A 16,359-nucleotide genomic window follows, 5' to 3' on the forward strand; every position below is an offset into this window, starting at 1 on the left:
CAAAAGCCAGTTCATGCGCCCGGGATAAGTCCTGGTCCCACTGCCAGGGGCTCCCCAAACAGATCTAGCCACATAACTGTCACCCACATTCAGAGAGCCTAGTTCAGTCCCATGCATGTTCCCCAGCTGACAGAGTCCATGAGCTCCCACCAGCGTGGGTCAGAGAAGCTAGGTAAAAAGGATGACCCTAAGAGGGACACACATGGAGGGCCCCACGAAGGGAAAATAGTTAAGATCTCCTGGGTAAACTGGGAGGGGCAGGTAGAAGGAAAGGGATGGGGGATGGGAACAGGAGGGACAGAGAGGGAGAGCAATGAAAGAGATAACCATTAGAGGGTCAGGGAGAAACGTGGTTCTAGGGAAATCCCCAGGAATCTACAAGGATGATACCAGCTAAAACTCCTAGCAATGGAGAGGGTGCCTGAACTTACCTTCCCTTATAATCAGATCGCTGACTACCCTAATTGCCATCATAGGACCTACATCCAGTAACTGATGGAAGCAGATGCAGTGATCCACAGCCAAGCACTGGGCTGAGCTCCTAGACTTCAGTTAAAGAGAGGGAGGAGGGATCACAGGAGCAAGTGAGGTCAAGATCGTGATGGGGAAACCCACAGAGACAGCCGACCCAAGTCTGTCCCGTTACCTGAGGCCTCAGTTGCAGCTGCACTAGCCTTAACTGTAGCCTTTGATTGCATCTGCGCCCCTGAAGGGCTCTGGTTGCTTCCCTGCCCTCCCTAACCCGAAGCCCGACATTGCTGTCTTCCTCAGCTGCACCCTCCCTGTGCTGAGGTGTTTCCTTTGCTTATGGGAAGGACTTTGGAGTAGGTGGAGCCTGAGAATTACTGTAACAGGAAGCAAGCTGTACTTAAGGGCTTAGGGAGAGGGGACACATAGCCTCAGGGCTGAGGTGAGAAGTATGCTGGGAGACAGCAACCTCACAGTTAGAACATCTGCTTGGAGCTGCAGCTGGAGGAACCCTAAGATGGAGTCCACGACAAGAATCACACCTGCCATATCCCATGTCCCAGCAGATGGCTCACTCCAGGCACGTTCAGTGATTGTCACTGAACCCAGCGGGGAGTGTGGTTGGGAAGCTTAAATTAATTAGCATTCCTAACTCACTCTGACGTTCCTGTCCTGAGTCTTGTGGATGGTAGCTAGTAGGCTCTGGTTCGGTGCAGGTGGTAGTGTTTAGCCCTTGTCAGGGGGTTTCACTGTTGAAAGGCAGATTCTGCCCTTACACGCTCAAGGGTAAAGTGTGTTCTCAGATAGTCCTAGTAGTGCCTCTCTTCCCTTTTCAAATCATTTTTGCATATCAAAAGGTATCAATTGTAGCAGTATTTTATTTCAACTTAGCTTAGAAAAAATTTTTTAATTTTAAAGATTTGCTCTCATTCTTTGAATATTTCCTTTGATATGCCTTTGTATTATATCTGTACATGTAAAGAGAATGTATATGCAACATATTTGTAAGATGAAAGATAATATAGTCTCAAGGGCTGGATCAATGGCTCAGCAGTCAGCAGCATGTAGTACTCTCTCAAAGGACCAGAGTTCAGTCCCTAGCACCCATGTCAAGTGGCTCACACCTACCTATTAACTTCAGTTCTAGGGCATCCAACATCCTCTTCTGGCCTCTACAGGTACTGCACAGACATGCACAAACAAACACATACACCTAGATAACATTAAAATAAATCTGTTTTTTAAAGACAATATAGTATCAGTGAATCCGCTCACTGCCTAATTAACCCCAAACTAAAACACTAATGACTGTATCTGCGTTTTGTCCTTTCCCAGCCCTCTTTCAGGCTGATTATCTACTTTCGTGTTTTGTTGGCTGTGTATCTCCATCCGCATATCTGCTGGTACTCTATCTGGAGAGCTCTGACCAACTGTATGACCCATTGTTCCAGGGACTTTTCTTGGGAAGGTACAAATGCACACCAGCTTAGAGAGGAGTTCTGTTGCGGTCCTGACACAGTCCCTTCTCAGCCTTTTGCTCTTGAGGCCATCAGCTGAGTGAATGAAGAACACTCCCATTTGTTATGTAGTCTGACTCACCCAAAGTCAACGCTGACTAACAGCATCTCGGGGGATTTCCTCCTGTGTCATCTCGACTTGGGCTGGACTGAACACCTGGGCATCAATGCCTAGCCAGCTTGACTCAGAACATTACCCACCCCCGCAAATCATCCCACGTTAGTTCTCTGTTTAACCTATTAATTCCCACCCACTTCCCAGAGTCCCTGCACCATTTCATGTGCCCATCAGCCATGTGTGAAGATTGATTTCCTCACTAACACTTGTAAATATCTGTTGTTTATATTGTAGCCATGTCAGTGTGAAGTGAGATCTCACTGTGGGGATTTCCTTTTTAAATTCATTACCGTGTTTCCTAGACCTGGCTGTTGTTGAGTACAGCTTTTCTCATTTTCCTATAGCCTGTTGGTCTCTGTATCAAGGTACTACTGTGTAGTTGTTATTGGCTGTTCTGTTGGTGGAGAATTGAATTGTTTGCAGTTTTCTTCTGACATACGTGTGCAAGGGTTTCTCCAGTGGTAGTGTGTAGATCCAGGAGCGGTGGCTGATCTGTGGAGTACACAGGACTCCAGTTGATGAGACAATGCCAGCGGGTTTCCAGGGGTCCCTCACAGTGTGCACCCCTATCTTTACTAAGACTGTGTCTGTCAGTCTACATTTCCTTGGCACATGGATTATCAGACCCTCTTTTGAGAGTTTCAGTTGTGATTTTCCTGAAAGTCAGTGTTTTCAGGCATTTGTTAGTCAAATGATTGGTCTTTTTCAAAATGTTCATCTCCATGTCTGTTGCCCATTTAAAAAATTCTTACTAATATGTGCAAAATCCTTGTATGTTCTATATAGTGATCTGTTTTTAGTTATGTATATTAAAGACATCTAGTTTGAAACCCCCAGCGACCACCAAGGAGCCAGTTTCCAATATAAGCACATAAGTGTCTCTTTATTGTCAGGTTCGAACCTGGACCAACACTGGGCAGATGGAGGGAAATGCCACGCTGGTAGCGGGCCCAGGGGTAGAGAGTTTTTATAGGGAAAAACTGCAAGCCAGGAATTACATGCTTTGGCAATTTGGGATTGGGTAGAAGGGATATTTCAAAAAAAGTGATTTTTTGAAACTATTGGTCTAGACTTTTGGCACAAAACCGCATTTGAAACTATTGGGTTGGACTTCTGGCAAGGAACCACAACTTGCTGAGCAGGATTATCTGGGCTGCTCAGCAGGATTATCTAGATATCTTCAAGGGCCATAAACCACAGACAGAATGTCTGCAGGAGCATACTGCCCTGTGTCTGTTCGAGTTGTCATGGCACATTCCTGAGGTCCTTCCTGGAACTGAGTACAGCAGGTGGTTTGAGATGGTGGCCCTTCCCTAAGATGGAGTCTGTAAAGTCAAGTCTAGGCCTTCATATTGCCTTCACAGAATCTTTTCTCTTACTCTGTTTTTTTAGGGAATAGTAGTTGCTGATTTTAATTCCGCTTATCAGTAATGCTGCTTGGTGTACCCTTGTTTATTAAGAAGTCTGCTTGGGCTGGGTGGTGGTGGCACATGCCTTTAATCCCAGCACTCGGGAGGCAGAGCCAGGCAGATCTCTGTGAGTTTAAGGCCAGCCTGGTCTACAGAGTGAGATCCAGAACAGGCACCAAAACTACACAGAGAAACCCTGTCTCGAAAAACCAAAAAAAAAAAAAAAAAAAAGAAGAAGAAGTCTGCTTGAATGTTTTGCCACTTTTTGTTTAAGTTTCTGAAACACAGCCTCCCTGTAACCCAGACTGGCCTCCAGTGGCCCTCCAGCCCGTCAGCATGTTTGAGAGATTTCAGACTCCAGACTCCAAGCGGTCCCCTACAGGCCTGTGTCACCATGCCCAGCCTCTCCCGTCCAGGCCCCTGTGGAGGCAGCATGTGTTCCACCCCTGTGTGACAACCTCCCCACAGCCTAGACCCTCACTCCTCTGTTTTTCACATGATTTGCTGTCAAACTCCATAAAGATCATTATTCCATGTGGTTAATACTTTAAAAAGATTTTGGACATATCAAGAATTGGAAGAGATTAGAAAAAAATATCTAAGGTCATTTGTATATAAGGCCTGTGTCTTCTAAAAAACTGCAGTCTTAACTTTGGTGAACTGTCTGTCCTACACTCTCGTAGATGACAGATGATAATGGCCACACGAGAGTTCCGGTGTTCCCAGCAGCACCCTGGTTCCTTCTGTGACAAAGTTGGCATCAGTTGGGAAACAGAGCATACAGCTAACAGACTCAAATCGTGAGGCACAGAGACAAAGAACAAAATGGTGGGTTTGATTTTTTTTTTTTTTTTTTTTTTTAAATCTCGCCTTAGGAAGAGGACCACCTCGCCCGGGTGGAAGAGGCAGTCACCCGCATGCTCGTGTGTGCCCTGAAGACGGCAGAGGATCCACACCACCCTAGAGCCTGGCTGAACCCCACTGAGGTAGGGGGGCCAGGGTTTCATCCTGGCTCCTGGATTTTGATGGTGAATTGGTCCAGGATAGAGTGTTGATTTCCACTCCAGCTCAGTGCACTCTGAAGGGTTGTTCTCCTTCTTAGGTTGAAGAAATCTCTCATGAAGTCAATTGCTGCTACTTAAATGATGCTGTTCGTGCTTTTTTTGACCATCGTGGAAAAGCTGAAGACGCAGAAATGCAAGCACTTCGAGCAAACAGGGAGATCTGGAGCAAGGATGAGCCACATGTGTGGGAGCACATGGATGTGGACCGAGCACACAGCCAGGGCCTCACGGGGAGGACTGGGAAACGGGAAGTGGCAAGTCTGTTTGGCCCAGATCTGGTCCCTGTGACACCAGCATCTGAAGACCCGCCTTCGGAGAGAGGAGGCACACTGGAGAGTGACAGCAGAGAACGTATCAACAGAGACAGAGAACGCTTTGCAGAACTGTCCTGTGCCAGGAGGCAACAGACTAGTAGAGGGGCAGGTGTGGTGGCCGAGCAGGTCACCTCCAGGTGTCCCGTGGCCCCTTCTCGAACATTCGTGTCCACAGATGACTTGCTGGACTGCTTGGTGAATCCACAAGTCACCAGGATGGTGGCCCAGCTTTTGATACAAGGGAAAAGTTTGTGATTCTAATAGATTACTTTTAATAAAATTTTAAACATTTTTAGAAGTAGTATGATACACTTACTTGTTTGCTTTTTACGTAGTGGTTTTTACTTTTTGAGGCTGCCATATATGTATAGTATATTTTGATCATATTCACTCCCCATTGCCTGCCTCCAGCTTCTTCCAATCTCCTTCATCCCCCTCTGAACTTTATTCTTTTATTATTTTCTTGTTTTTCAGCCCCTTGAGTCCAATTACTGTTCCCCATAATATGTGCATGGTGTGGGGCCGTGCACTGGGCCTTGGCTAGCCTCCCAGGGGCTATACACCTAAAGAAGACTGACTCTCCTTCCTGAAGGAGCCATCAACTATCAGTAGCTCATGGGCTAGGGGTTGGGGCTCAAGGGCCCGTGTGATAGTAACTGGCTCGCTCTTGTCGGGGCAGCCACACCACAGCTGCCGCGTCCATGGTGCAACGCACGGTTCTGCCCTGTCCTCCCCGACCCCTGGCTTGTAAAAATTTCTCCAACCCCTCTTCCTCCCTGTTTCTTTCTCTTTTGGTGGGGAGGGGTGTGTGTTTTGTTTTGAAACAAGATCCTACTGTGTAGCCGTAGCTCTACTCTCTATGTAGATCAGGCTGACCTTGAACTCACAGAGACCCCCCTGCCTCTGGCTTCTTCCCTGTTTCTCCAGGCCCTTCATTAACACCACTCACTGCACAAAGAAGCCTCTCTGATGAGGACTCAGGGCCGATCTAGATAGGACTTGGAAGGCAATATGACTCTGTTCCTTTACAAAAGAGTAGTAGTAGGTTCAGCTCCAGGGCCTCTGCGCTCCCCAGCTAGGCTTCCTGGCCAAGCTGGGAGTTTGTTTCTCAGACGGTGTTGCTGTGTCCCTCGGGCTGGCCTTGAATTCAAGATCCTCTGGCCTGCCTCCCCAAGTGCTGGGAGTCCAGGTTTGCACTAAACAGGTTGGTTCTAAATCGTATGATTTTAAAATAAAAGGTGGAACAGCAGATGCTGAGGGTGTGCGTGTTTATAGATGGCTTTTCCTAATAAAATTTCTCCGTGGTCACCTTTTTCCAGTATGTTGCTCTATAGCCAAACTGGCTTGAATTTGCAGACCTCAGCCCCTTGGCTTTTCCTTACCCATCTGGTCTTTTCAGCTTGTCTTAAGTGTGAGTTCCACATGTTTCCAGCAGGAATCAGTTCCTCCATCAGCTTTAATCAGCAGTGATCAATCTGCTGCTTATTCATGTAATTTTATTTTTTATTTATTTTGGGTTTTTTGTTTGTTTGTTTTGGTGTTGGTTTTTTGTTTTTTAGGGGTTTGTTTTGGTTTGGTTTGGTTTTTGAAACAGGAGCTGACTGTGTGGCCCTGGCTGGCTTGGAACTTGCTATGTAGACCAGGCTGGCCTCAAACTCAAAAGAGATCCACCTGCCTCTGCCTCCCGAGCGCCTGGATTAAGCCTGGATTAAAAGCGTGTGCCGTGATGCTGGCTTGTTCTTGTAAACTTTTATTGGACCTCTCCCAAGCCGTTTGTTTCCCACTGTCTATGGCAGCCTTAGGACTGCCAGGGCAGAGTAGGCGTGGAGAGTGTGTGGTGTAGAAGGCAGGACCGGTGCCCAGCACTGAAGGGTGCCCAGCACTGAAGGGCACCCAGCAGAGCCTCACTGTTCCGTTCTCCCAGTCTCAGCACTGATTGCCCAGCACCAGTAACAGTTATTCCTAAGGATGGGTTGGTCCCGACCTGCAGAACTGCTCTTCACTGGCCCATGTATATTTGCCTGTCCGATTATTGTTTATCTTTCCCAATCAGCATGTTGCTGCAAGCTTTCGAGGTCCTGAGGCTTCTTTTAACAGGACATAGTTTATTGAACCAGCCAGCAGGCTTCTTACAGACTTATGCAAAATCTAGAGTTACCCCAAATGTTACAGAGTTGAGGCTTTTTAGATATTTTTAGCTTTTCTGTCTCCTACATATTGCTCCATACATTCTGATGGGATGTTTTAAACCACTAGGCAGTAATGGCTACAATGAGAAGGGAGGTGGAAAGGGAGATCTGTCTCGTGTCTACACGGGCTTATTGACCAACCTGCACGTACACATATGTGGACATTGACCAGCTGCATGGCTGGTTTTTTTTTTTTTTCTCTTAGCCCTCAGAGGTCCCCTCTGTTGTTTGGTTTTGCTCTTTTGTGGGCCTGCCACCCAGCTCCCAAATAAATCACACATAGAGGCTTATTCTTAATTATAAATGCTCAGCCTTAGCTTGTTGCTTGCCCATTTTCTTAACTTTAAATTATTCATCTACCTTTTGCCTCTGGGCTTTTCCCATTCTCTTACTTCTGTAAATCTCACTCTGTGGCTTGCTGTGTAGCTGAGTGGCCGGCCCCTGGAGTCCTGCGTTATATGGGTCAGCAGGGCTAGCAAACCCCCCTGGTTTTCAGTAGGTGTGGTGGCTGAGGCTCATTGTGTTTTCAAGGCTCCTCCTTCTCTGGCTATTCTTTCATTTCTCCTCTCCCATATTTCTCCTCTCTATTCTCTACCTGCCAGCCCCGCCCATCCTTTCTCCAGCTTCGCCATTGAGCATTCAGCGCTTTATTAGACCATCAGGTGTTTTAAACAGACACAGTAACACAGCTTCACAGAGTTAAACAAATGAAACATAAACAAAAGTAACACACCTTAAAATAATATTCTCCAAACCCCTCTTCCCGCTAGCACAACGTAACTCCATGAGGATAGGGAATTTTATGCCGTCACTGCTTCATTCACAAAACTTGGGCCAGTGCTCAGCAGGTAAGGAGCACAAAACACTCTTAACTCTGATTAGGCAGGAGAGAGAGAGAGAGAGAGAGAGAGAGAGAGAGAGAGAGAGAGAGAGAGAGAGAGAGAGAGAGAGAGAGAGAGAAAAGAGAATAGGCAGAATAGGCAATGCTCCACCAGTGGTATTGGCACAGAGCGTGCCATGGCCAGAGCTCAGTTTTCTGTTCTTTAAAGTTATGTCCATCACGGAAACAGAGCTCTTTTTCTTCAGGTGCTTTTTGGTTTGTTATGCATGACTCAGCTGTGAGTCATAGAAGCAGTCTGAAGGGCTGAGGTCTGTAAGGCATAGGGTAGAAAAGAATAGATAACTTGAGACCAATCACTCCAGCGTTCAGTGTCCTGTAGGCATCCTGTACAGGCAGTTCTGATGAGTCACAGTGCTCTCGAAAGCTGCGTCGTTATAAACACCCATAAAGTCAGGGCTGGGTTACAGCTTTCTCCTGATTTTATAGGAAACAAAAACATTTTCGTTTCCAGCATTATTTCATGAAACTTCTCAGGAAAATGTTGTTTCTAGGTAAGTTTCTCAGAGGCATTTTAGTTTCTCTGAAGGCATGGGCTGACACAGAATGGACTGTGTTGGCTGGGCTCAGAAAAGCTTAGAGGGATCTGCAGGGATGTCTTTCAGTCTATGGGAAGGAACGATGTTATATAAAGACCTGGGAGGAGTTCAGACAGATATTGGTAAAAGCGGGCGACGGGAGGTGATTCCATGATTTTGTGGAGTGAGTGTGAGCTCCTGGCTGATTGCGAAGGGTTATCAGAGGGTGAGCACACTGAAAGCTAGCATGACCTGGTCCCCACACCATCCTGCATCTAGAGAACCACACCCGAATGACTAATACCAATAAGTCCCTGGGCTCTGCAGAGGCCAGCAGAGCTCAGACACATTCCTGTAGTGTCCAGTTCTGAGGCGTATATGGGTCAGCAGGGTTAGCAAACCCCCCTAGTTTTCAGTAAGTATGGTGGCTTGGGCTCATTGTGTTTTCAAGGCTTCATGAAAATGTGTCAGCTTTCCTAATCAGGTCTTGATGACATCTGTGGATGTAGTTAGTATAGTTGTATAGTCTGGACTTTTTAAAAGATTTATTTATTTTTACTTAATATATGTGAATGTTTGTATGTGTGCCACATGTGTGCAGTTCCCTCAGAGGTCAGAAAGGGGACATCTGCTCCCTGGAACTATAGTTGCAGGTGGTTATGAGCTGCCATGTGGGTGCTGGGAACCGAACCCAGGTCCTCTGCAAGAGCAGCAAGTGCTCTTAACCACTGAGCCGTCTCTCCAGCCCCTGAGTTTAGGTTTTAATTCTGTTTATGTACTAAGGGACTACAAAGGCAAAAGGCCCCAAAGTCCTGGTGTGGCCCTGGGTGTGGGGGCTGTTGGAACCCTCCAGGAAGTCCTGGTGTGGCCCTGGGTGTGGGGGCCGTTGGAATCCTCCAGGAAGTCCTGGTGTGGCCCTGGGTGTCTGGGCTGTTGGAATCCTCCAGGTGCACAGCAGAAGCAGACTCTGAATTGCATGGAGTGTCAGCACAGCTTGAGCTTTCAGCATGTATATCCCTCAGGTGACCAGGGAGCATCCGACCGACCAACCGACCGACCATGTGGCCCTACAGTGAGCTATCAAGACCTGTCTCGGGCTCCGGGCTGGCTGCTCACTGGATACAGGCTTTCTAAACCTTAAACTGCATTGTGCCCTTCCAGTAATTTCCAACTGAACATTAGTATCTTAAGGATCCCTCGGTGCTGTCCTGTTTATCAGTGGTGTGATGGGTGATAACGCTCTGTATGTTGTGAATGTATTGCTGATTGGTTGGTAAATAAAATGCTGATTGGCCACCAGGCAGGAAGTATAGACAGGATAAGCAGACAAGGAGAATTCTGGGAAGGCTGAGTCAGGACACACCGTCCAGGGAGCAGCATGTAACGGCATACAGGTAAAACCACAGAACATGTGGCGACATATAGATTAACAGAAATGGGCTGTGTTTAAGTGTAAGAGCTAGTCAGTAGGAAGCCTGAGCTAATGGCCAAGCAGTTTTAATTAATATAAGCCTCTGTGTGTTTACTTGGGTCTGAGCGGTTGTGGACCAGGTGGGACACAGGAAAACTTCAGCTACAGTGGTGGCCACTGTATGCCATTGAACTACATACACACACCCCTCCCCATGCTTGCCCTTTAGGAGCAAAATGATTCTACCGAGAGACATTTTTCAAGGCAGACATTTTACTAGGAAGTAGGAAAGGCTGAAGGTAACTAACATTTGCTGGCTGGGCTCTTATTCTTCAGTGTAACACCCTGCTATTCCGCCTTGCCCTGAGTTAACCAAACCACTGGAGAACAAAGGCAAATGAAAACAGGCCTCTCACTTTTCTTCCACTCCCTTAGACCGTTGTTGGCACTGAGTTCAGATGCCAGTGCAGAGGAAGCCAGCCCCTCCTAAGCCACAGTCTGTGCCAATCCACTTAGAAGCAGCAGGAGAGGTCCCAAGGCCTCTGTGTTGTTGGGGCAGCAGTGGTGACCCCTGGCTCTGCTTGCAGCCCACTGGTGATTCCTAGGTGGGAACCGGCGCCTCGATCCTCCCAACACCCAAGAGTGTACCCCCCGAGAACTTCCCACAGCTCTAGCTCCTTGGCCTGTAGAAGTCCCAATAAGGGGTAGAGTGGACACCAAATCCAGAAAGAAAAAAGCTGGGGAAATCTGGGGTCGTCTCACAGATGACCTGAGATACTCACAACTGGGTGATGTCCACTGAGTGATGGCCATTGTGTGATAGACACCATGTGACGGTCACTTCGTGAAGGTCACTGCATAATGACCACCATGTGATGAACACTGAGTAATGGCTACTCACTGATAGTCACTGTGAGGCGGCCACTGAATGATGGCTGAAACAGCACTTGCTTATCTCGAGGCCAGGTTCTGTGGCGGAATGGTAACGGACTTGACACTAACACCAAGACTCTGCCAGCTGGCTCTGAGGGTTCCAGCCTCGGTGACCTCAGGCAAGGAGGTTTCCTGTACTCTGAACATGTTCCCTTAGCCTGAAACTCTTCCCAAAGCACTGTTCATGGGAACAAAATCATATATGTGACCGTGTCTCTCACTCTAGCTGGCAAAGTCTAGGCATTCAATAATAAATGCCACTGAGTCTGAAATTCACAGGAGAAAATTAAAAGAACAACTTAAGGCAGTTCTGGCAGCACGGGCCTCTGACAAGTAGCCAAAGCAGGAAGAAAGTGAGTTCCAGACTTGCCAGGGCTATAGAGGGCTAGCAGAGCCAGCCTGGGCAACTAAATGAGATCCTGCCTCAAAATAAGAGGTTAAGAGGGCCGGGGGTGTGTAGCTCAGCGGTACAGTGCTTGCCTGACGTGTGTGAGGCCCTAGGTTCAGTCCCCAGGACCACAAGAAATAATCACCATCCAGTAGACACTGAGTTAGTAAGTTAGCAATCTGACTCATTATTGGCTTACACCTAAAGCGTTGAAATCATCACAAGCTGGCCCGCCATGGGAAAGATGCTAGCGGATATCCTCAGAGTTCACTCCTTTTCACACAGTGGAAGGGTTTCCCCTGGAGATGTAGCGGTGTCATCCCATTGATTTCACTAGGTAGCCGGAACATTAGGATCGACGTTAGAAAGGGCCCCTGGCAACTGGGGCCTGGGCTTCTGAGCTGTGCCCCTCCTTGGGGCTCAGTTCACACAGATGACAGGCTACATCCCAGCACCCAGTTTATACATAGCCCCGGCTGGAGCTGTCCAGCCCACCTGGCACAAGGCTATTAGTGATGAAAGAGGTTCTTTGCTGAGGAATCTGTTCAGTGGCCCCCACGGCTCAGTGGCACTCCCACGTGATTCCACTGGTGGCAGCTGGGACTGAAAGTCCGTGAAGGTGTTACTGTCACATTTGAGAAAGCATGGCTACAGCTGTTACCTGATTTTAAATTCTCACGTTGATTGGCTCTCAAGTAGGATTCATTTCCACCATGGAGAAGCTGCTGAGGAAACATGTCCACGGCAAAGAAAGACCTTGTGCTCTTGGAGAAAGCTTTAGGAGGAGAAGGGCTAACGTCTGTCACACTGCAGATACATGACGCCGAGGTGTCACCGCCTAAATGTGATGAGATACTCTGGGTATGCTTGGTTGTCATAAAACACTACAAATAAATGTGGGTTTGTAACATCATCTGTGACAGTGTCGTACAAGTCAGTGGGATTTTGAGGGTTCCTTGAAGGAGGCACAATCAGTGTCGAGTTTCCGTTTGTGTAGTTCCCAGTGAGAACCCGCACATAATACATATACTTTTTCCCATTGGCGTCCAGTCTGGAATATGTGTCACTGGCAGAATAGGAAGCATGGACAGCAAAATAGGTTCCCTTCCCATAGCAAACGGCTGCAAAGAGAAAAACGTTTTCAAGTAATTCAGTATAGCATATAAATCAACATGTTAGCCCAATATGTCAACTAATATAAAAGGAATGCTCAGCTTGAATATTTTGTGTGGATTCTTCATCATCATCATCATCATCATCATTATTAATTTTCCTCCTCAAAGGGGCAGTCAAGCCCTTGGGGTGAAATTGAAATATATTACTGTTTACTGTTAAAACTGGCTCCAGTCTGGCCACCAACGATGTGAGGGGCACAGTGAACCATGGCCAGGGCAGGTTCTCCCAGCCAGCACCCCACTTGGGGCAACTGATTGCATGCCTCCTTACCGTTCTTCCCAGCGTAGCTGCGGTTAAATCCATTGCTGTTGAGCTGTGGAATAGAGCTAGCCTCCGTCCCGTGGAAGAGTTGCTTCTCGTTTCCTCCGTGGCCATTCTTTTCATCCATAATTTTTTTGTTTGCCTGGTACCTCCTCCAGAGAGCTGGATTCTGGATCCTTTCGATCTATAAATTAATAGTAAAGTATTCTGGAGATGCCAAGAGCACTTGCCAAGTGATAGCAAATTACCATCTTTGTCTTTCCTAAGTAAAAAAATCTGCTCAAGCCAATTCAGTGCCGAGTAACAGCATCCTATGTTCAGAAATCGTTTTAGGACCTGGTAAGACAGCTCAGTGAGGATATGGTGACCTGAGCTCCATCCCTAAAGTTGAAAGGAGAACACTGACTCCACAAAGTTACGCTCTGACTTCTACAGGTGTGAACCCCAGCTTCTCTCTACCCCCCACAACACACACACATACACAGAGACAAGGCTCTCTTACGGGGCTGGAGTTAGGTGGGCTGGCTGGCCAGTGAGCCCTAGGGATCCACTTGTGTCTGCCTCGGCAGCTCTGTGGTTGCAAGGCAGACCAGGCTGGCCTCGAACTCACAGAGATCCGCCTGCCTCTGCCTCCCGAGTGCTGGGATTAAAGGCGTGCACCACCACTACCCGGCCGGAGTTATTTTTCTTTCCTTTCTTTTCCCCCTTCTTTTTTTTCTTTCCGGAGCTGAGGACCGAACCCAGGGCCTTGCACTTGCTAGGCAAGCGCTCTACCACTGAGCTAAATCCCAAACCCGGATTTTTTTTTTTTAATACAGCATCTGGGGATGGAAGTCAGATGCTCATGCTCACAAGGGAAGCAATTTCCAACTGAGTTATATATAATTTTCCCTCTACTCCATGTGTGGTGGTGCACTCTGAGTACTAATCCCAGCACTTGGGGGATTGATTGAAGCTGAAGATCATGACTTTGAGGCCATCCTGGACTACATTGTAAATTCCAGGCCAGCCTGAACTACATGAAAAGATTCTGTCTCAAAAACATCAAAAACTACTAAACACTTAGAAAAAAAATCAAAAACTGAAAGATAAAAAAGGCAAAATTGGCTCTCTGGTTCAAAGCCTCGGCATTTTCACACATTTTCATATGATTTGGGATTTTTACATCATTTTCCCTTTTTATTATTTACCTATAACTGTTTCTCATCTTCAACTGTACCTGTTTTATTTTTGTTTACCCTAAATTTTGTCATTTTTAACTCAGCTTTTCAAATTTTCAATTTTTTTATTTTGAAATTTCCAGTCTTTTAATTTAAATTTTTAAAAGGGCGGTTTCTTAGAAAACAGCACATAATTATTTCAGACATGGTGGTATAGCTCAGTGGTAGGATACATGCTTAGTATGTGTGAGTCCCTGGGTTCAAGTCCCCACACCATAGAAAGAAAGATGGAGGAAGGGAGGAAAATAATCTTAAACTCTGTTCAGTAGATTTATTGTTAGCTCTTGGCCATCATGTCAGATTTATTCTCCCACCAGTAGCTACCAGAGGATGCAGGGGGGGATGAAGACAAGGATTTGATGAGACAGAATCCCAGATGAAGAGATACAAAATGAAGCAATGAAGTCCAAAAAATAGTGGAATCACTGATAATAACTGCCAATTCAGAATTCTATACCCAGCAAAAATGTCCTTAAAAAAAACAAAAGTGGGGCCAGTGAGATGGCTCAGCAGGTCAAGGTTACTTCCCTGTAAGCCTAGTGTGTTGAATACAACCCCAGAACCCATGTGAAGGTGGAAGGAGAGAACAGGCCACACAAACTTGACTGACTCTGGGTATAAAATATGATAGGAAGTAAAAGTGAGTGTATTTTTTAAGACCTTATTTTTAATTTTCAATTATGTGTACTTGAGGTTGACAAGTGTGAATCCAGGCGCCCACAAATGCCAGAAGAGGAATAAATAAAATGAAATTATATTGCCACTGAGCTCAGGGAAAAACATACTTTCAGGGTGCTGGTGCCGCACTTTCAGGCTGTTGTAAGCTACCTGTTGTGGGTCTGGAAACCAAACTTGAAACTTGGGGTCCTCTGAGAGAGCAGTACAAAATCTTGACCCCATAGGCCACCTCTATAGACCCATACATGAGTGGGTTTAATCAGGATCTGATATCACTTATTTCTACCACTGGGAAACTCGTCTGCAGCCGACTTACCTTCTCTATGACAAAGTTTGCACAGGTCTGGTTGAACTTGTTTGCCACAATGTCGTATTCAGGATCACTGGTTTGCAGACTGACCACAAGCAATTTCTTCTGCCTCATGTCACTCCAATGTGCAGGGATTTCAGCTGCAAAATAAGGATTTGAGGGCTCCCGTGTACATTCCAATATGCTTTGGCAAAACCTGCCTCCCCCTTGTGTTATAGTCTCATAATTCTATCTATACAAGAAATTCCTTTATCCTAAAAGGATGTTGTTAAAAATGTATACCATGAACCATTGGTATCAGGATGAGCTAGAAAGCTTGTTCAAAAGAGGGGGGTGATTTAAGGCAAGATAGTGCAGTGGTAGATCTCTTGCCTGACACATAGGAGACTCATTTCCCAGAACCCTCCTCCAGAAGAGAAAAGCCACCGAAGTATGGAGCTAGGGTTTCCTAGGGATGGTGCCTGTGTCTACACCTTCTGTTTTGATCTTGCTAAGGTGTGAAAACTGACTACATACTGTAGCTTACCTTCATTTACTGCAAAGCCTCTGCTCTGATGTAATTGAACAAATTAATTACCCAACCTGTTTTGAACAATCTCTGTCTTATTGCAGATGCATGGTTCATACCATTGGGGGAGGGGTTAGTCTACATGTATGTTCTCATTTGCCTCACTACATCCTTAAGAGGTAGGTGGGTGGATGGCAGGGTTTGTCTGTGACAGGCTGCAGAATACCTCATGTATATGTCATTCCTCCAAGGTTGCTTAGAGTCTAACGGGTTCATTCACATTGATCGTATAGAAGATGAGTACAGTCTGAGTACAGCCAAGGGGGACTCATGTGGTTGGAAGGAATGACTGTCTACACAAGACTGACATTCCCTTCCTGAGGCTCAACTCCATCAGGGAACCTGTAGGCTACTTTCTGACCTGGTGTCCAGGAACCTTTGGCTCAGGGAAGAGAAGACTTGGGAATAGAATGAAGGTCGTCTCGTGGTCATCGTTACAGACACAGAGGCCAACTCTAACGGGTCTGTCCTCCCCTTGGCTTTTGAGTTCTTGAGAACCTTGGGCCACTTTCCTTCTGAAACTATTCTTTTTCTACCACTGCTTGAGACAGCTGTTATTTCCACAGAAGAACTGGGTCCAGAAAGTAGCTTGTAAGCTACTGAGACCGGAGCAAATGCAAGAGTAGCTGTTGTTAGTTAAGGTGGCTGTTCTCGGGCTGCTGTGTTTACCTTTGCTATATTCTCCTGGCCATGGTGTATGCTCTGGAAACTCAGGGACCAGGATCTTTAAATTATTCTATTGGGCTTACTTGAATTTTATCTACTTTAAAATTTAATACAGCAGAACATGGGTGGCTTATGCCTTTAATCCTAGCATTTGGAAGGCAGAAGCAGGCAAATCTCTGAATTTGAGGCCTGCCTGGTACACCTAGCGTTCTAGGCCAGCCAAAGCTACATGGTGAAACACTGTCTCAAAAAC

At 46.5% G+C, this 16,359-nt stretch overlaps 2 protein-coding genes across 4 annotated transcripts in view; one reads left to right on the top strand and one right to left on the bottom strand.

The window, feature by feature from the left end:
- Hspbap1 (HSPB1 associated protein 1) overlaps nt 1-6,204 on the top strand; it is a 55,731-nt gene extending 49,527 nt beyond the window's left edge. For all 3 annotated transcript variants that reach the window (XM_052740443.1, XM_052740442.1, XM_052740444.1), the window contains 2 exons: nt 4,388-4,498; nt 4,615-6,204. In XM_052740443.1, coding sequence (XP_052596403.1) covers nt 4,388-4,498; nt 4,615-5,145 — 642 coding nt within the window. In that variant the 3' untranslated portion in view covers nt 5,146-6,204. The remainder of the gene's footprint in view (nt 1-4,387; nt 4,499-4,614) is intronic.
- A 3,955-nt stretch (nt 6,205-10,159) lies between these two features.
- The window catches only part of Parp14 (poly(ADP-ribose) polymerase family member 14), a 35,037-nt gene continuing 28,837 nt past the window's right edge, over nt 10,160-16,359 (bottom strand). The window contains exons 15-17 of the mRNA XM_052740441.1: nt 14,879-15,012; nt 12,674-12,848; nt 10,160-12,348 (exon numbers count right to left, since the gene is read on the bottom strand). Coding sequence (XP_052596401.1) covers nt 12,059-12,348; nt 12,674-12,848; nt 14,879-15,012 — 599 coding nt within the window. The 3' untranslated portion in view covers nt 10,160-12,058. The remainder of the gene's footprint in view (nt 12,349-12,673; nt 12,849-14,878; nt 15,013-16,359) is intronic.

Source organism: Peromyscus californicus, unplaced genomic scaffold, assembly GCF_007827085.1.
Source record: "Peromyscus californicus insignis strain IS unplaced genomic scaffold, ASM782708v3 Scaffold_16__1_contigs__length_79575227, whole genome shotgun sequence".
Lineage (NCBI taxonomy): Eukaryota > Metazoa > Chordata > Mammalia > Rodentia > Cricetidae > Peromyscus > Peromyscus californicus.